We start from the raw sequence: 20,760 nt of genomic DNA on the forward strand, positions 1-20,760 counted from the left end.
ATGCCTACTTGATAAAACAATGCTCCCAAATGCATAGTAGCCATAATAACAACAAGGATGTTTGTGTCATCAATGACCTACTACTTTTAGAAATCGAAAGTAATAATCCTCTTATTGAAACAGAAAATTCATGGCCCATTTACAAAAAATCATCATTATTTGACGTTTTAGTGTTTTTTTAACATTTCTGAACATCCTACCTACATAGTATCATATATCATTTTGAAGGGAAAAAAATAACGAATTCAACGAAGTAATGATATATAGGGTGTTCCATTTAAAAAAATATAGGTTTGTGTTGAATCTTCAAAACCATACCCCGAAAAAAAAAAATTGAGTTCGCCACTGGATTCTACGCAGAATTCTGATTCAGACGTAGTTTTCAGCTCAGCATTATTTCTAATAATTTCGGAGATAAAAGAGGTGTCCGAAAAGTATCAATTTCCAAAATCACCCTGTATCTTTTGAACGGAAACAGTTATGCAGAATCTGATTAGACCAACTTGAGTTTCACGAAAAAGTAGGACAGGAACGTGAAAACCGCAAGGCTCTATCTTAAATAACAAGCGAGAAACCTGGCTGTCTCACCCAAAATGGGATGCACTGTACATCATCATGACCTAGCCAGGATTCGAACCTGGTACCTTCGGCACCACAGTCGACCTCTCAGTCCACTGCACTACCGAGGCAGTCATTTCCCGACACATACCTCAAATAGAGAATAAAATATTACCCAAAAATTGTCCGATCACATTAACAAGATTAATAGTGACAGAAACTAATGCTCATTGAATTGTTCCTGATTGAAAAACGTGATTCCATATACAGGGTGATTCAACGCGATGGCCTATTAGACGTTTATGGAAAACTAATAATAATTATGACAGAATGAATAAAAAATATAGGTTGCAATTTGAAAGTTATGACATATTGCTAAAATTGTCATCAAAAAAGCTATCTAATGTTGTAATAATATACTGGTTGTGCCATTTGACATAAGGAAGTAGTAAATTGTTTCCGCTATAACCGGAATTTGTAGAGATCAGAAAATATTTCAAGGAGAAAGAGCATTGTCTCAAACGCCAACATGCAAATTTCCAGCACAAAATTATTATTAGTTTACCATAAACATCTAACAGGCCATCGCGGTGAATCACCCTGTATGTAATGAATTTTCTATTAAGGGGTAACACTTTCGAAATATTATCAAAATTATTTTCCGTATCACTCGAATTGATGAGTGATAGTAATCTAAAATTATTCGATATTAATCAGTTATGGAATATCTGAGATGAATTGTTGATTACTTTGGAGAACAGCTGCTGAAATTCTGATCTTGAATGAAAATGCTGGAGCCGATCTTTTGCAGTTCAGGTCATCCACTTGCCAACGGGGTCAGTGCGATCATTTGCAACACAACATATGTAATATAGAACACCTTTATGTTGGCACAGTCGAAAAATCTAGGAAAAATCTAATTCAGGACCGTCTCAATCGTCGATGAGGAAATAACCTGCGAGATAATACAATAACGAACGAATCAAGGAGAAAATTTTCAAATATTAACATGTGGTTGAAATTTGTTTTTATTCATTATTTTCAAGGGTGATTCTGTGGAGATGTCTGAGAAAAATTTTGATCACTTTGGAATCAGCATTTAACCGTCGTTGAGAGTATTTCTCGGAAAACATAAGAGCCATTTCTTCTTGAAGTTTGTACCAAATTGATTGCTATACAATTGGCTGTAGCGCATTGATCCTTCAGAACAAGATGCGTGATGCTGATGTGGTGATATTGAACTATAAAACGCATACTCAACATTGATGGTTTTTCCGATATTTTCAATTCAGCGCTTGATTATCCAAAAAGCCTCCAAAAGCCCCTTTTTCATCAACTTTTCAAATTAATGTAGAGAACGAAGAAAATTTTTTTCCGAAATACCATAGCTTCTTCTTATAGAGAATTCATTCAAGATTTCAAAACTTCCCCTAAATTTTTTGTGCAATTATTGATTGGTGAGATATTGATGGTTAAAGACAAAAAGGTCCTTTTCAATTCAAAGTTCGATATTTCAGAGAGAAGTGTTCGTTTCGAAGTTTTGAAAAAAGGATATTGAAGCTGAATGAACGAGTTATCTCATCCATATAGTGGTTAAGTTTGAAAAAAAATTTCAATTCTGTAGGCCAAAAATAAAAACTGAAAAAATTTCGCAGAAATTTTAGACAATGTATTCATTAGCATTGTGCGGTTCAAGTTGCTTGAAAAATTTTTTCATCATGAGATCTCCAAACTATAAGCTTCAAACAGATTTTTTTCAAATTGGGATACGAGCATTGTTTTCGAAAATACAGCCATTTGAAAAACCGCTGAAAATTTCGAATTTTATTTTGATCCTTTAATTTATTCCACTAGTATATATGATGAATTATTTTGAAGTTTTTCAAGGACTTTGATAACTATTTTTGCAATTTGCATTTGAATACTTTGAATTTTTTTTGGAATACTTTTCGTTTCTAGTCTTCCAAAAGACTCTGGATGAGATACATCTTCATCGGAATTCTTCGATGTTCTCGTTAAATAACTTAATAAATTGAGAAAAACTTTGTTGAGGTATCTGATGAACCATTTTTTGAGAATGAAGGAATAAAACCACCAGAGCCAGTACAAAATTGAAGTTTTATGACCCGTGTCAAATTTTGAGAAAAGAACCATCATAACATTTTCAGTTTTATGACTCTGTTAGATGAGCGGCAACGACCTTTCATATCTGTTCAGTATGTTTCACTATGGAGTACTAACTCAAATAGTGACTAAACTGTTTATTAAAAATTCGCATCAGTAATGAATAATTATACATTTGGCGGGAATCCACGAATACTCAGGTAAGCAATGAATAATGCCCGTTCCAAGAATAGATATTATTAACCAGATGCCAAAAATAAAGCACTATCTCTTTCGAATCTCGTTTATGCATATTCACGTTGAAATAGACGGCCTAGAGGATGAGCCTGTAGTTTGTATAGATAATCTGACTCAGCGTTGGTCAATTCAATGAAATAAATACTCTATTTTCGGAATTGCTTACATGGGGTCTTTTCAGATAAAGTTAAAATGAGTCACCGGGAGATGTCTATCTGGGAGAGATTTCGCGGCGCGTCTATATAGGCAATCGAATTCCCCCACCCGGGAATTTTCAGAGTAGATTTAAGTTGTACAATAGAAGGAAAAGATATAGTAAGTGCCCAGCACCTCAGCAGGTGAGGTTGCTGTCTCGTCTTCTGTGAAAAAGTTGCCGTGTTGTGTTAAGTGCAGTGTTTTTAGTGGAATTTCGTGTTTTGTGTACTTTAGAACATAGAGAAAGACTGAAATGTAGAAATTTGTGTACGCTAAAGACTCTGGAATTATTCGATATACCTACAGAAATTTTTATCTATAAAATATACGTAAAGGAGTTTGCAAATTAGACCTAAAACATGGATGTGCGCGAAAAATATTTTATCTCCTGTATTCAACATAGTTAATTTAATTCCAAGTGATTTTCTTTGTCTCGAATTGAGATTTTACTATGCTATAAATCCGATGTATCACTGATTTGAAATAAAATATTTCTGATTTTGTTTTTTATTTTTTTAATGCTATTTTATTTCCAATGCTATATCAACTATGATTTTGTAATGTGGATATATAAAATAAAGATCAAGTCACACCTGTGGATGCAGATGCCGTTGGATTTCCATTTAAGATGTGTAATGTAATATACTAAGTTGAAAATAACTCTAGAACTGCACACGGCTCTAACATGTAAGTTTATTATAATGCGCCTAGTCACTTTTCATATTGACCTGAAGATTAAAATAGTTTCGTTCGGCCATCAAGCTGTTTTCAGAATAAGACGATTAATCGCTCACGTATTCGTGATTGAATTCCAAATTGTCTCCGTTTCGAAGTTTTATTACCATTGTTTCAGTTAATATTCCAAAGAGAATCGATTATATGTGCAGAGATGAAGATATTTTTAGTTTGCTAGAACCAGCTGTAACACTTTCGAAAGGATTGGGCTCGATTAAATGAATATTACGAATCAGATTAATAAAAAATATGAACTGATTCAGAGAATATTGAATGAATTAAATTTTTTTTTTCGATGCCAAAAACTCATGAGATTATTTTATGATAGTGAATAAAATAAATAATTCTCAGCATCTTGAGTGAACTCTATCGGCATTGAAATTTTCAATCGATAATAGATAAAAATCTTTTCGCGCACATTCAATATATAAATTTTCTTTCTTCTTTATGAAGATAGTGTCGATTTGTTTATTTCATTCGTAATATTATACATTGAATGGTTGATAGTAGAGATATTTGTATTATAATGCATAATTTGATGAGCCTTTTTTATATTTCAACTAACTCATTTCTGTATTCCATCAAATAGATAATTTTTTATGGAAAATGATTTTTTTTAATAAAGACAATCACAAAAACCTCAGTTTCCATTTACTTTTTTACTCCCAACATTCGATTAGTATTATATTCCCCTGGAAAATGTTTCATATTCGATGGAAAATGTTGAAATATTCTTCAGTCGGAGAAGAATATTGAGTGAGATGGACTACATTCATCAGGACCATATTCTGAATTCCAAAAGAAATGGTAAAAATAATTGTTTTCAAAGTTAATAAATATAATTATACCATTCAGGCATATTTAATGACAGCTACAAGAGAATGTAAAAATATGATCTGTGAGAAATTTTCTATTGGATAATGGAAAATCTCAAGTTTGTTTTTGGTTCGAAAAAATACTTAGTTGATGTAGAATACTGAACTTGTACCTTCCTATTGTATTTTATTAACGACACAGAGTTCAGAATATCATTCAGAATCTAAAATCCACGATTCCGATACCTTTTCAAGGTGTAGTATCTGATTGATCTCCATATGATTTAATACTTCAGTTCCATTCATATCAATATAATTTTCTTGAATTGAAAAAGTAAGTAACATAATATCTGAAGGAAATGATCAAAAATATTTTTGTCACATAATATACTTTGCGTTCATTATCTTCTTCAGATTTTTCATTGTATTAATTGACATAAAATCTTGTTTGGTTGTAGTTTAAACTCCAGTTACTTCATAGAGCAATTTATTCACTTCATGTGCATTAGGACGATACAAACATATTAATACTCAACAAAAAATAATAATAATAATAAATAAAGAAAATATATATCTTAGCGCATTAAGCCAAAGCTCTATTCTTGACGAAAGAAAACATCACTTGGTAATCGCATTTGCAAACGACCTTAAGTCAATAACTGAACGAACTTTTCTGAGATTTCGTCAGATTGTTAACGCTACATATTTAAAGCTTTGTTATGGAAATTATGAGAATACAAGGAGATAAAATTTTTTCTTAATTAACTGTAGGATTTCATTTCTTACTTTTAACACTTAATTTCGCCGATTGTTCAACTTGACCAGCTGAAGAGGTTGCTCTGCAGGTGAATGTTCCAGTGTCTTCTTCGTAGGTTGTCGATATAAGAAGGACTACGTTATTTCCTTCATGGATCATCTGGAACAAAAGAAAAATATGAAAATATTATGTTCAGGAGGATATTTCATTTCTGAAGCTTTTCAAAATTGAAGACAAAACGTATTGAGATCTTGTTGATTGAAAACTAAACCTTCTATGAGTCCCTCATTATAATAGGCCCTTTTCAAGTCTTCTTTGTCTTCCATTTACATGCCTATTAGTAGTATTTTTGTATGAAATATTCAATTTTTATAATTGGAATTTCAGATTTTACAGAAGACTACAGAAAACCGGCGGAGAAATAATTTCAAATTGATAAATAATTATTTTTCAGAAAAAAAACGAATAATTTGGAATATAGGTACTGTTACCAAATTTCATGTTATATCTGTTCATAAAAATCTTCCTTTATCGCAAAATATCTTTAAAAGAATTAATAAATATCAATATAGACTAAAGAGTATCAATTGCTAGTTTCCAAAATCAAACGATTCGATTTTTGGATCATTCGCATTCAAACGTTTTATTTGATCATATATTCAGGAGTGTTATTGATTTTTTCTTTGAACGATTCCAAAATTAAAAAAAATTATTACCGGAAATTGGTCAGTGGAACACAAAATATATAGGGTATTTTTTAAATGACTGTAGACGCTTTCAGTTCATGACAAATTGTATAGTCTGAATTGGTGTTGAGAAATGGCCTTAGTAGCTATATAGTCGATTATGAGGTGTTTTATGGATTTTTTCAAGAACTCTTAACTGGTTCAACTCCTGAACTATAGATGTTGATGAACATTTCAACTAGGATTATGACCAATATCCACTTATAGTGTATAAAGACTGGCACAGACCCGGACTGAGAGACTTATTTCAGTGAAAAATCCTATAGAGTTTTGCGAAAACAAATTTGCTCTTATAAAGGGCATTGAATTATCTATTGAAGAATGAAGATATTTAATATCGTGTATAGTTCAAATTATTGTAAATTAGGACAGGAAAATAAGTTGCTTGGTAAAATTAATTGAGGTTCTTGATAGAAATTGTGAAGACTAATCCCTAAATTTCCTTTGGATATCTCATTTGAATTTTGAATTAATGTGAAGATTAATTCATAAGAGTAGTTTTTCCTCATAAATATGACGAATGATAATCTAGGTACAATTTTGAATATAGAATATAATATAAAACTGCAGGCATGAATGGAGAACTATAACCAAAATAAATGACGAATGATATTCAAACTCCGCGTGACTCGTGAGTATAGAAAACACTATTGCCAACTCAGCGACAAAAACAATTTCGACAATCGTTTTGAGCGGTTTTGAATTAACAATGTTCGTCACTATTCTGATAGAATGTACAAGCAAAAATAAATAAGTGACGGTAATATTCAAATATTGAACATTTCAGAAACGTAAATATAGGGTGTTTTTTTTCGAGGTATATAACTTTAAGTTGGCATTACTGTTCAAGATAGCGACCGATTCAACAGCTGTTAAGTGATTTATTCTCAGTTTGGTTTGGCAATTCATCATGAATAGACCCACGCCTGAACAACGCGTGCAGTTTCATTTCGAAAATAATAGTTCTGTTCGGAATACGTATCGCACACTACGTCCATTGGCGATGAAGCGCACTTCTTGTTGAATGGCTACGTCAACAAACAAAACTGGCGCATAAGGAGTGAACCTTATCCTCAAGTGTATGTCGAAACACCGTTACATCCAGAAGAACTGACTGTTTGGTGCTCTTTATGGGCTGGTGGAATCATTGGTCCGTACTTCTTCAAAAACGATGATGTCCAGAACGTTACAGTCAATGATGATCGTTATAGATCCATGATTACTAACTTTTTCATTCCTGAATTGAACAACCATGATGCCCAGGAGCTGTGGTTCCAACAAGACGGCGCAACATGTCACACAGCTCGTGCCACAATCGATTCATTGAAAGACACGTTTGGTGACCGCCTCATTTCACGTTTTGGACCTGTGAATTGGCCTCCAAGATCTTGTGATTTAACATCGCTAGACTACTTTCTGCTGGGCTATGTAAAGTCATTGATTTTTGCGGATAAGCCACAAACCCTTGACCATTTGGAAGACAACATTCGCCGTGTTATTGCCGATAAACGGCCACAAATGTTGGAAAAAGTCATCGAAAATTAGACGTCCAGATTGGACTACATCCGAGCCAGCCGTGGTGGTCATATGCCAGAAATCATATTTAAAATGTAATGCCACAAGATTATCTTGCGGATAAATTGAATTCATGTCAATCGAATAATTCATCGTTGTTTTATTGAAATTTAAAGTACTATAGCTCTAAAAAAACACCCTTTAGTAGGTAAGACTACAATATGGAATTTATATTTCTTATGTTTTCAATCTCACATATTTTATTATTCAAAATTTAAATTTCGGGATATGGGGAATAAAAGGCATTGACCAATTGAATTTCTTAATTGAACGTACCTGGAAGTCTGGTGATTCAGGTATAAGGAAACCATCTCGTAGCCATTGAATAGTAGGTTTAGGTTTCCCTGACACCTTCGTCTTGAACTGAGCAGGACTTCCCTCTTGGACGGTTATATCTTTCATTGGAGTCAAAGAAGGTGGAACTTCTTGTGTCTCTGGTGGAACGACTTTAAGGTTTGCCTGGGTGGTGACAGTTCCAGCCGGATTGGTGGCCACACATTTGTAAAGTCCTTCATCTTCAGGGAAGGCTTCACTTATTTTCAGAATGCAATAATCTCCTTCCTTAACCATTTGGAAATATTTGGAGGGCTTGATAACTTTATCTCCTTTTTGCCATTTGATAGTAGGAGTAGGTTTTGCTGTGATTTTACATCTGAAAGCCGCAGCTTGTCCCTCTTTGATGGTCTGATCTTTCAACGGCTCCAAAAGCGTTGGTTGTTTCTCCATACTAGGAGTTGTAGGTTTAGCTGTTTTAGTTGGAGATGACGGTGTTTGTACCAAACATTCCGCTTCGCATCGAGCTTCACCTGAATTATTGATGGCCACACATTCGTATTTACCGGAATCTTCAGATGTTACTTCAAGTATCAAAAGAGTATGTACCTCGTCTTCTTCCAGAGTCTTGTACCTGATATCAGGTACGATTTTTTTACCATCCTTCAACCAGTAAACGTCTATTGGTTTGGTCCCATTTATCCTAGCATCGAATCTGACCAACTGGCCGATAGGTGCCGTTGTACTTTGAATCGTTGTGACAAAACTGGGTGGAATCGGTCCTGTTCTACCAGCTCTTCTGCGTTCTTGAACGACCAGATTAGCACTGCATTTCGCTGTGCCTCCACGATTTTCGGCAACAACGCTGAAAACGCCAGAGTCCTCTAAGAAGACTTGTCTGATTTGCAGAATCGATTTTGTGCTGAATGTGTAGACTTTAAGATCCGGTGAGCTTGTTATCGGGAAATCTTCCCTGTACCAGGTTATCTTTGGCAACGGATCTCCATCAAACTCTACTTCGAATTTGGCCGAGTCGTTCTCGAACGCTCTGCATGGTTTGATCTTCTTAGTGAAGAAAGGTGGATTGCTCGGCAATACTTGACCTTGAACCAGTTTCTCTTGAGTTCTAGCTTTATGTTCTACGTCAGTGGTCTCAGTAGCTGTGATGTTGCGAGTAATCTCCAAATCACCTTGTATTTCTTTTTGTGTTTGTTTTTGTTTGGTCACGTGAACCTCTCTTCCATGTACTGAGGACTCAGTTGGGTCTGGAGGATAAGCTCCTGTTCTTGAGTCTATCTCCACCTCATTCGTTTGGTATTTGTTATCTCTGTTCACTTTTCTCAGTTGTACTTTGTGCGGGCTAGTTTCTGGTTTTTCTCTGCAAAATGAAATGAAAGAGGTAAAATGTATCAAATTCATTGATTTTATAACTATATTGGATAAACAAAAAATTACATAATTTGATACTTACAAATTCTCTTGATATTTTTGTGCCATTCCTTTCGCAACAGAATTTGCAACAACCTTCTCTCCAGGAATAGCAAACTGGTGGTTTGATTCTCTCAATTTTATTTCCTTAGTAATTTGCTCATTCTCTAATTCCTGTAATTTACTATAGTATTCTGAACTCTTCTTATTCTTAATGGATTGTTGCCATTCCGTTTCTTGTTCTTTCACTTCTTTAGGCTGAATATGTATTCCTTGCATACCACTCTCTCTGAGAGTTGTATTTCTTTCATCGAAGATTTTTTCGAGTTCTGTGTTATGCCTTTCTTTCTGGTATTGAGATAGTTCGAGATCATACCATGCTAAAATATGATTTCATTATTGAAATGAATTGTTAAACAAACCAGATTTGTATATATAAAATAACTCACAAGTATAGGACTCACATAACAGTAATAATAATAAGAAATGAATAGCATGAACGACATTTACAGAAGGACATACATTAAGAGAAACTCAACACATACATGCACAATGATTTTAAAGATTTGTTGACAGCATACCTGTGCGCATCCTTGATTATGGTGGAATATCAATATCGTTGAAATCCCAAGCAGCATTGGAAGGAGGAGGGGGAATATGTGTTTGAGGATAGTATATTAAATGTGGTTGAGTTAAAGTATTCCAGGTATATGAATATTTGTCAATAAAGCAGTGCATATATAAGGCATAGATATGTGGATCATGGTGCTTAGAGTGCAATTAAGAAACCAGTATGCATTGTGTTCAACTCATGTATGCAGATCATTATTGTTTACTTGTATGCTATGTTCGCAGATGAAAGTCAGCTAAATACATGAGTTTTACGATATAGTCAATGATCTTTCATGTATAAAGAATAAACAAATTCTACTGACTTTCATCTGGTAATGAACTGCCTTGTTCGAATACTTACGTCTTGGAGAATTTTTCAATACGTTTCTGTAGTCATCATGTCTTGGTACTATTTTCAATTCTGTTTCAGCAATTGCTTCACCAGCTGCGCTGCGAGCAATCACTTCGACTTTTCCAGTGTCATACTGCCTAGTTTTTGGTATATCCATGTGGTACATTCCGTCGTAGGTCAACTTATAGCGTGCGCCATTGACGATTGTATGTCCGTTTACTAACCACATAACTCTTGGACGTGGATGGCCTGTGACACGACAACAGAACCTAGCCCATTCTCCTTCTTGCACGATGACAGGTTCAGGCTGGCTGACAAACACTGGAGCTTGTCTAGGTTTGGATTCTTCTTCTGGTCCTTCAGGTACACTGAAAACAGGTCACTTAGAAATATGTAATGCTGAATGTTTGTCGGATACTTACACTTGCCATGCTGCCTCTAGTTCTCTTATTTTCTCGATACTCTTCATACCCTTAGGCAGTTGAGATTCGTATATGATTCCTGGTTTTCCGGTTGTTTTTATGATGGCTCTGGTTTCGTCTTGACCGTACAGATTAGTGGCACGACACAAATATTCGCCACTGTCTTCGGGGTATACCCAACCGAAATTCATGGCGACATAACCGAAATCATAGATGGGAGTGAATCTATTTTCTGGAAGAAAAAAATTACTATCAATATAGGAAATTCACAAAAAATAGTTGTTCAACACTTCTCTTTGCTTGAACTAATGAATTTTGTAGGTATATGAATTACAGAATCTAATTAATTTAGGGCTCAAAAAATTAGAACTCTACTTTTCGACAAAAACTTTTAGTAAGTGAATCCCAGAAATTTGAAATTTTGAATAGGAATAAAAAGATGAATATAAGATAGTATCGAACATTTCTTACAATTTTGTTGTATGTATTTATATGTGAGTTAAACAAATAATAGTATATTTGCAGGTCTGAATTGAATATAAAGTGAGACTTCCCTACCAAACTTCGTGATGAAATTTTTCTACCTTAATCTGAGTGTGTGTAGTTATTGAATTTGTGAAAGTAAACTTGGTGAAATAAATTCCTTACTTTGTATTCTTTGTTTTTAATTACATGTTTCAAAGTACAGATGTTCACAAGCGGTTGTGTTTCCAAAAGAATCAGGTGATAAGTAATAATCCACTATTAATTTAATAAAATTTTGCTAATTTGAAACAATCTTGCATAATAAAATTATTGAGGGAAAGTTCAGATACAGAAATCAATAATAGTTCTTATATATCATCAAGGGTAAAAGTGTGATTTGTTGTGGCGATACTCAAAATTGGATAAATAAAAATTTCATTCCTGTAACTTGATCTTTACCGATCAAGGATAAATTTGAGAGAATAAAATAAGATTAACACAATTTCGAAAATTACAACAAAAGTAAATTTCTGTGGTTGCTAGTTCTGTGACGCAAAAAATATTCGACAATTCAAAAATTTAATTGTCAGAATCATTCAGTGCCTGGTACTTTGATTTCTTAATGAGAAATACTTTATTAAAAACTATTCTGAAATGTTAAAGATAATATCTACTGGCTTATCCTTGTAGATTAGCAAATAAATTAAAAAAAGTTCAACAGGTTGGTATTGGAATACCATTATGAATTCATAACTAAATATGAAATTTGGACTAAAATTAGGCAATGTATGTAGAAGTTACTTTTTATGTGGGGTAGCAGAATGAATAGTTCGTCTGCAAAAACTCAAAGGAAGAAAAAAATAAATTCAATTTTGAGATTAAATTCTGTTCAATGTAGCATATAATGAGCAAAATTCTTCCAATGATGGTGCAACAGAAATGAAGAAGTAAGAGGTCAATGCAAAATTTGTTGCAAACTTTATCAAATTTGTCCAAAATGTTATTGAACTGGTAAATGAATGAAAAAGAATTTGTATAATACAACCTGACATAAATGTAATTTTACCACTGATACTTTTTATCATTTTTATCATTTCTAACCTAACCTTACGTAATTCCTACAAACAGCTGAGTTAAAAGTCTTATGGTACCCTCATTGTGAACTGATATTCATAAGTTAGATATTTTCCAATGCTTGCGGATGATAATGATTTGCAGAGATTCGAGTTTTTAATAATTTCTCAAATATATCTTGATCTTTCGTACAAAACTTTTTCTTTTGTTGAGTATGATGATAAGTTTTTTTTGTTGAAAATTGTACTTACTATGAGAAAGTGGTTTTCCGTTGAAGAACCATTCCACTTTCATATTCGGATCACCAACAGGAGCCAATTGACATTCGAACTTGGTGGTGTTCATCTCTACCAGTTCTGTTTGGTCTTGAATCTGTGTGACGAATCTTGGCGGTTGTTTTTTATCGACATCGTATAAATCTTCTTCAGTCAGATGGATCTCGGAGGTATACTTTTTGATGGCAGCCTCCATTTGCATGAGAGTCTCAGACTTCTTCATTCCCTTCGGAACTTGATTTTGCAGAATAATGTTTGGTAATTTTTTACACGAAACACTGGCTCTGGTGAAGTCTTCACCGTGATCGTTAACAGCCCTACATACGTATTCACCGGCATCATCAGAATAGAAATAGGAAATATCCAATGATACAAAACCTAAGTCGTAGATGTTCTTGTACCGACTACCTGATGGCAAAGGTTTACCATTTCTGTACCATTCGACCCTCAACCTGGGATCGTCCTTGGGTTCAACACGACATTCGAAGTGGACTGTTTCCGATTCCTCAACAGTCGATGATTGGATTTGAGTTATGAATTTGGGTTTCGTGAAAACCTTTTCTTCTTGTGGTGTTGTTGGGACAGGACCACGTTCAAGCTCTTTGAGTTTTTCTGCACTAATTCCAGAAGGAAGCTGAGATTCAAAATCGATATTCCTCTTAGACTTGGATGTGACTGTAGCTTTAGTGATGGCAGAACCCCATTTATTGGTGGCTTTGCAGATGTATTCACCAGCATCTCTTGCGTACGTGTAGTCGATGTCTAGTGAGATAAACCCAAAATCGTTGATTTGATGGACTCTCGACCCAGTAGCGAAAGGTCTTCCATTATGGTACCATTCGATACGCATGGACGAATCGTTTGTAGGTTCTACCCTGCAATCGAAATGTACAGGTCCGCCTTCAGGGACGTCAACGTTATCCTTGATTTCAACAATGAACTTTGGCGGATTTGGTTTCTCTTCCTCCGGCATTATTTCGTCCCGTTTGTAGAGAGTTTCTTCCAGTCTTTGGATACTCTCTGTTCCAGATCTGAAGCTAGACGGTAATTGTGGTTCTAATATGATACCTTGTCTTCCTTTCACTTGCAGCTTGCACGAGACTGTCGCTTCTCCATGCTTGTTGGTAGCCTTGCAAGTGTAAAATCCTGAGTCCCTCTGATAAACGCCGGCAACTTCAAGTATTACAAAACCGAAATCGTTGATGGTCTTGATGCGTGATCCAGACCATAGAGCTTTGCCGTTGTGGAACCATTCGACTCTCATGCTTGGGTCGTTGATGGGTGTCAACCTGCATTCGAAATGAGCCAAGGAGTTCTCGATCAAAGTCAAATCAGATGGATTTGTTATGAACTCTGGTGGTTTTCCCGTATCATCTTCTGGTGATGGTTGTGAAGGTATAGCTCCCAGACCTTCCAGTTCGGCAATTCTGTCAATGGTACCTTCCATACCTTTAGGCAGTTGGGATTCGAGTATGATGTTACGCTTGCCTTGTATTTTCATGGAAGCGGTTGTTACAGCTTCTCCATATTCGTTGAAAGCTCTGCAGGAGTACTCGCCAGAATCCTCTGGATATACTGGGGATATTTCAAGAATCACGAAGCCGAAGTCACAGAAGGTTCTGAATCTGGAACCAGTTCTGAGCGATTTACCGTTCCAGAACCACTCGACTTTGAGTTTTGGATCGTCTGTTGGTATCAACCTGGCTTCGAAATGAGCGCTTTCTCCTTCTCTGAGATTGTCTATGTTGGATAATGGCACAGTGAATACTGGAGCCTTTCCTTTCTCCTCTACTGTTTTCTCTTCGCGTTGTCGTATCATTGAATCTTCTAAAGTTTGTATTTTCTCTAGACCTCCCTCCATGCCCTGAAAAATTGAAGAAAAAAACTGTAATCAGATCAAGACAGCTTCCCAAGGGCCAGTTGGAAATTAATAATAGTTATTTATAATACAAGTGCAGAAGGCATTGATATTCTTCCACGAGTTCAAAATTCAAAAACGAGCCGCGAAGTGGCGAGTTTTGGAATGAACGAGTGGTAGAATGAGCCTTCTGTACGAGTATTATACATTATTTTTTCTAATTCATTGCATTTTTATTGAAATTAATGAAATATTTCCATAAATATCATTTAGTGATTTTTGCATTGAAAATGTTGGTTGGCAGAACTGATTCCTTTAAGGCAAATTGATGAATTGACAGATAAAGCCGTGGCGGAAAGTTCGGAGTACCAACATATAATAATGAAATATAACTATGAAAACTGTGCGTTTCTGATATATTCTCGCACGATTTTGTTCTACAAGATGTGGAAGAATGAACGGAATAACCACAGAATTAGAGAAAAACAATTCTACACAAACAATAAAAAATTAATCAAAAAATTGAAGAAACTGTTTCATATTTATTTGATTTTGTTCTTGTTTGTATATACAGGGAGTTTCAGGTTCAATGGACTAGTTTAGTGATATTGATAATACTATATTTGACACGATAGAATTAAAATATAGAGCAGAACTGATAAATCAGTGAAAAAATTTTGAAAATCCATCAATAAATGACTGAGAAATATATTATTTAAATTTACGTATTTTAGCGCGAAACGTCTTTGGTCTGTGACGTCACGGCTCTTGCCTGTGATCGCTACACCATAAATTATATTTAAATACTTAGCCGCGCCAAGGCTCTCGCGCCGTTTGTAGTTGTACAGTGTAGTTTTAACTCGAGTTTTGTTTTTATGTCACCATAATGGAAGAAGGCTTCGTGAAAGGACAAAGTGACAATTTGCCTAAAATAGATGTATTCGCAGTAATGGAGTTTTTTTCTTCAAATCCATCTTATGTCAGTGCAGAAATAAAAAGAGTTAAACTTTTCAAGTAAGTATCTACCTTTGAGTTTGCTTCATCATTATTCAACTTATAACGATGATTCATTTAAAAAACGTTTCATAAACAGTTTGTAGTTGAGTACTGGTTGTTGAAGTCTATCAATGGCAAAACATATTTATGTGAGGAGTAAAAGTAAAAAGAGAAAAAAGTAATTTATATGTATGTATATAGTAAGTTATTTCAGCCATCGTGTAACGAACAAAACACGACACAAACGGCACAAGTGATTGCACACCAATGAATTCGTAAGCACTCTGCGTATACCAGTCGTCTAGTGTGTGAAGTCACGACACTCACACGTACTATGAAATTATTCTTCCAAACGCAACTTCAAAGTCCCATAACTTTTTCATTTCTAGAGATATTTCAATGATTCTTCCACATTTTTGTTTCATTTTACTTAAATTTTTAGAATTAATTCTTAACAAAAAAATGAAAACTAGTTCATTACCTATAAGACGATTCTAGAGAACGCTGCCTATTTGAAATCTAAAAATTCAGAACATGATATTCTTCGGATGCCGGAAAAATATTTTAGATTAATAGGGAATAACGAACAATATCACATTCCGAATTTTCGGATTTCAAATAAGCTTCGTTCTCCAAAAACGTCTAATACGCAGTTGAATTTGAAAACACCAATATTTCTTTTGCTAAAGCTTGGTATCAGCTGTTTATCTATATATTTTTTGTCTTAATTGATATTTATACCAAAATTTTTTCTAAAATTATCTTATTTTTTTTATCTACTGTTGAAAATAAAAAAATATTTCTGCTTACCCGCGGTAGTTGCGAGTCCAAGATCAAATTCGTCTTCGATACGCATTTCATCGTAGCCTTAGTAGAATCCTCTCCGTACTTGTTACGAGCTCTACATTCATAAACTCCTGAATTCTCTTCATAACAATACAATATGTCCAAGATTACGATACCGAAATCGTGGAAGGTGCGATATCTGTGACCATGTGGCAATTTTTTACCATTGTAATACCATTCCACCACCAAATCAGGATCGGTGACTGGTGTTAAACGGGCCTCGAAGTGGGCGCTTTGGCCTTCAACTAACTTTGTGATATCTTGGATCTGAGTGATGAATTTGGGAGGTTCCGCAACGGGAGTTGGTAACGGTTGGGCTTGTTGTCCTTGAAGACTCTCCAACTCCCTAATTCTAGCCAAAGATTCGGGTTGTAGACTCTCAGAGAATACACCGCCCTTACCATGGGCAGAAATAGTTGCTCGTGTGAAATCTTCTCCATATTTGTTGCTTGCGCGACAGACATACTCTCCAGAATCGTGATTTTGAATATAAGAAATATCTAGTACTACGAAACCAAAGTCGGATACAGATTTTATCCTTGAAGATTGTAGAATTGGTTGTCCATTATGGAACCACTCAACTTTCAAATTAGGATCATTGACCGGCGTCAAGGTACATTCGAAATGTGCCGATTGGCCATCTTTAAGACCAACAATATCTTTGATTTGTGTTGTGAATTTAGGAGCTTCCCCATGAATCTTCTCAGAACATCTGAGAGTAACATCTTGTGTGGCAGTTCCCCATTTATTTGTAGCTTTGCAGGTGAAAGTTCCAGAGTCCTCAATCTTTGTTCCTAGTACTTCCAGAACAACCATGCCGAACGCGTGAACAGTTCGGAATCTATGTGAAGCCTCGATGGTCTTACCATTGTAGAACCATTCTACTTTCATGCTCTGATCGCCGATTGGAGTCAAACCAGCTTCGAAGTGAGCGATTTCTCCTTCTGTCAGATTCGTCAAGTCAGTGAATTCTGAAGTGAATACTGGAGCGTGTCCTTCATCTGACTCAGCCATCGGAATCTCAGGCCTATTGAGAGAATCTTCGAGATTCTGTATTTTCTCAAGTCCTTCTTGTCCTTTAGGATGTTGGGTGCGCTCAATGAGATTCGCTTTAGAGGTGCAGTAAATTGTTGTGGAAGTGAAGGCTTCTCCTGCTTTGTTGGTAGCTTTGCAAGTGTATATTCCTTGGTCACGTTCATAGACATCTGTTAAATCTAAGGTGACGAATCCGAAGTCACTGGTGAGTTTGAATCTGGAACCGTGTTCTAACGATTTTCCGTTGAAGAACCATTCGATTTTCATATTGGGATCTTCTTTAGGCTCAACAGTTCCCTCCAGATGCAGAGGTTGGCCTTCTCCTAAATGGAACTCAGGGTTCAGTGGAACGGTCCATATGGGTTTAGGATATGCACTTTCACCCACAGATTCTGACCGTTTGTATTTATCCATGTATGCTTGTTCTACTTGCTCCACAGCTTCCAGTCCCATCTTTCCTTGTGGATGTTGTGTATCGAAGAAGAGATTAGATTTTCCAGTACAACGTAACGAACCAGAAGTAGTGCATGAGCCTTTGCTGTTAGTGGCTTTACATGTGTATATTCCAGAATCTTCTTCGTATGAGTGAGTTATGTCTAAAGCGACATAGCCAAAATCGTAAGTAGATTTGTACCTAGAACCACTAGGTAATGGTTTTCCATTTACAAACCATTCAATTTTCAATGTTGGATCTTTAGAAGGCTCCACATTACATTCGAAGTGAACTGAATCACCCTCCGTACATTCCACGTTATTCAAATGAGTGATGAACATTGGAAGCTCGTATGTAGGTTCTGGAGCTTCTGGTCGACCTTCAGGTGTCCTCTCTAAATCCTCAAGTTTTGGTATGGCCTCTGGATGTAATGTTTGTCCAAGAAGCCAATGTTTATCTTCAATTTTGAGTGTGCACGTTGAAATTGCCTCACCCATCAAATTGGTAGCTTTGCAAGTATAAATAGCTGAATCATCTGATCTGAGACCATTGATGGCAAGTGTCACTAAACCAAAATCAAATGTACTTCTCAATCTGGTACCGGTATTGAGTGACACTCCATTTTTGAACCATTCTACTTTCAAATGTGGATCGGATCGTGGTTCTACCTGAGCTTCCAAATAAACATGTTGACCTTCGACCAATTTGTCGTAGCTCTTCAAATGAGTAGTGAAAACTGGTGGTTGTTGAGGTGTAGTGTCGACAAACATTTCAGGTACTTTATTCATGTCAGCTTCTTTCTGCTGAATCTTCTGCCAAGCATCAGGTTGAAGAGGTTCACCCATTATGTTTGACCTAGATTTGACCTTCATCGAAATGGACGAAACTGCTTCTCCAGCCTTGTTGATTGCTTTGCACATGTATACTCCAGAGTCATTGGGTACAGTGGACATAATATCCAAGGTCACAAAACCGAAATCATGGGTGACTTTGAATCTGGATCCTAACTTCAGTTCAACTCCATTAACGTACCATTCAAATCTTAGGTTAGGATCTCCAACGGGCACAACACGAGCTTCGAAATGGGCATGTTGCCCTTCCCAAAGTTCTGTTGGTCCGTTAAGGAGCTGGGTGAAGAAAGGTTTCTCGAATTCACGATCAGGTTCTTCCTCTCTGGGAGCCAAAGGTTGCTCCAGCTGTTGGATGCGTCTTTGAGCTTCAGGATGCTGACTCTCGAGTTGAATGCTGGCTTTGGCTGTAAAGAAAAGTCAAGTGTTATGATGATATATTATATGGAAATGAGATGAAAATAAGAGTTTGACTTACTTTTGATTTTCATTGATGCAGTGGTTACGGCTTCTCCCAAGGGATTTGAAGCTTTGCACATGTAAACTCCTTGATCTTCATCACGTACGTGGGTTATATCGAGAGATACGAAACCAAAATCATGTACTTTAGTAATACGGGAGCTGTCTTCGATTGGTTTTTCATTTCTGAACCATTCAACTTTGAGAGTAGGATCTCCAACCGGAATGAGTCTGCATTCGAAATGAGCTGTTTCAGCTTCATGTATATAATCGATGTTCTGTAATGGTTGGGTGAATACAGGTCTTTGGCGAGTTGCTGGTTCTTCATAGTCAGGGCGTTTGTATGGTTGGTGTTCCTCAAGCTGACGAATTTTGTCTAAACCTTCAGGTCTTTGCGATTCCAGAATAATATTATCTCTGGATATAACTCTAAGATTTGTAGAAGATTTGCATTCTCCAAGTTGATTGAAGGCTTTAACTGTATATTCTCCAGCATCTTCTGGTACAGCATGTCCAATATCTAATGCAATATAACCGAAATCGAATGTGGTATGGAATCTGGAAGCTGACTGCAATGGTTTTCCATTGTGATAGAACTCTATTTTTAGATTCGAGTCGTTTATTGGTTCAATTTGAGCCTCGAAATGGGCTGTTTGACCCTCATATATCTCTGTGGTTCCTCGCAGCTCAGCTGTAAATCTAGGTGGTGTTGGTATAGGTTCATCTACCTCCAAACGTGTTGGATGTCCTTGTGCTTCCAATTCTCTTATTTTTTCGAGACCTTCCGGGTGGTGTGTATCTAAAATGATTCCTTTTCTTCCACCTACTCTGATAGTGCATGTATTCACAGCTTCACCAACCAAGTTGGTAGCCTTACACATATAGGTACCACTGTCCTCTGGATAGGTATATAGTACGTCTAATGCAACGTAACCGAAATCGTGTGTTGTTCTGAATCTGTGACCAGCTCTAAGTTTCACACCATTCACGAACCAATCGATCTTCAAATTTGCATCGTTTATTGGCTCAACTCGGCATTCTAAATGAGCATGTTCTCCCTCTTTCAAATTTTCCAAACTCATAAGTGGTGTCAAAAAGACTGGTTTCTGAGGAGCTTGCTCTACTTCTTCCTTTTTAGGTCTTTCGTAGCTTTCAAGGTCTCTGATTTTCTTGAGTCTTTGCTCATCGAGTGTTCCTAATTCTAAGCCACTCTTGGCTTTTACGGATATAGCTGCTGTTGTCACAGCTTCACCGACAGCATTCCTTGCTTTGCACATGTAAGTTCCGGAGTCTTCAGCATACGCATAGAGAATATCCAATGCTACGTAACCGAAATCGTAAGTTGTTTTGAATCTGTGTCCAGTCAGAATAGGTCTTCCGTTGCAGAACCATTCTACTTTCATGGTAGGATCATTCACGGGTGTTAGAGTGGCCTCTAAGTGAGCGCTGGATCCTTCACCTAGATTTTCGATATTCTTCAGTCCCCTACCAAACTGAGGCTTTTCCAAGAGAACTGCTTCATCTCTCGATACACGTTTGTATTTAGATTCGTCTTCTAAGTAGTGGATTTTATCCAGTGCTCCTTCATGTTGAGTATCTCTGATGATAGAGGCTCTCGCTGAAAGAAATATTTCAATGAATT

At 36.1% G+C, this 20,760-nt stretch overlaps 1 protein-coding gene across 4 annotated transcripts in view; it reads right to left on the reverse strand.

The window, feature by feature from the left end:
* LOC123673557 (titin) overlaps nucleotides 1-20,760 on the reverse strand; it is a 207,111-nt gene that overhangs the window by 60,355 nt on the left and 125,996 nt on the right. For all 4 annotated transcript variants that reach the window (XM_045608126.1, XM_045608125.1, XM_045608124.1 and 1 more), the window contains 8 exons: nucleotides 19,138-20,736; nucleotides 16,308-19,066; nucleotides 12,620-14,507; nucleotides 10,830-11,061; nucleotides 10,417-10,775; nucleotides 9,487-9,823; nucleotides 8,019-9,393; nucleotides 5,451-5,580 (listed from right to left, as the gene is read on the reverse strand). In XM_045608126.1, the coding sequence (XP_045464082.1) occupies nucleotides 5,451-5,580; nucleotides 8,019-9,393; nucleotides 9,487-9,823; nucleotides 10,417-10,775; nucleotides 10,830-11,061; nucleotides 12,620-14,507; nucleotides 16,308-19,066; nucleotides 19,138-20,736 (8,679 nt within the window). The remainder of the gene's footprint in view (nucleotides 1-5,450; nucleotides 5,581-8,018; nucleotides 9,394-9,486; nucleotides 9,824-10,416; nucleotides 10,776-10,829; nucleotides 11,062-12,619; nucleotides 14,508-16,307; nucleotides 19,067-19,137; nucleotides 20,737-20,760) is intronic.

This window comes from Harmonia axyridis, chromosome 2, assembly GCF_914767665.1.
Source record: "Harmonia axyridis chromosome 2, icHarAxyr1.1, whole genome shotgun sequence".
Taxonomy (NCBI): domain Eukaryota; kingdom Metazoa; phylum Arthropoda; class Insecta; order Coleoptera; family Coccinellidae; genus Harmonia; species Harmonia axyridis.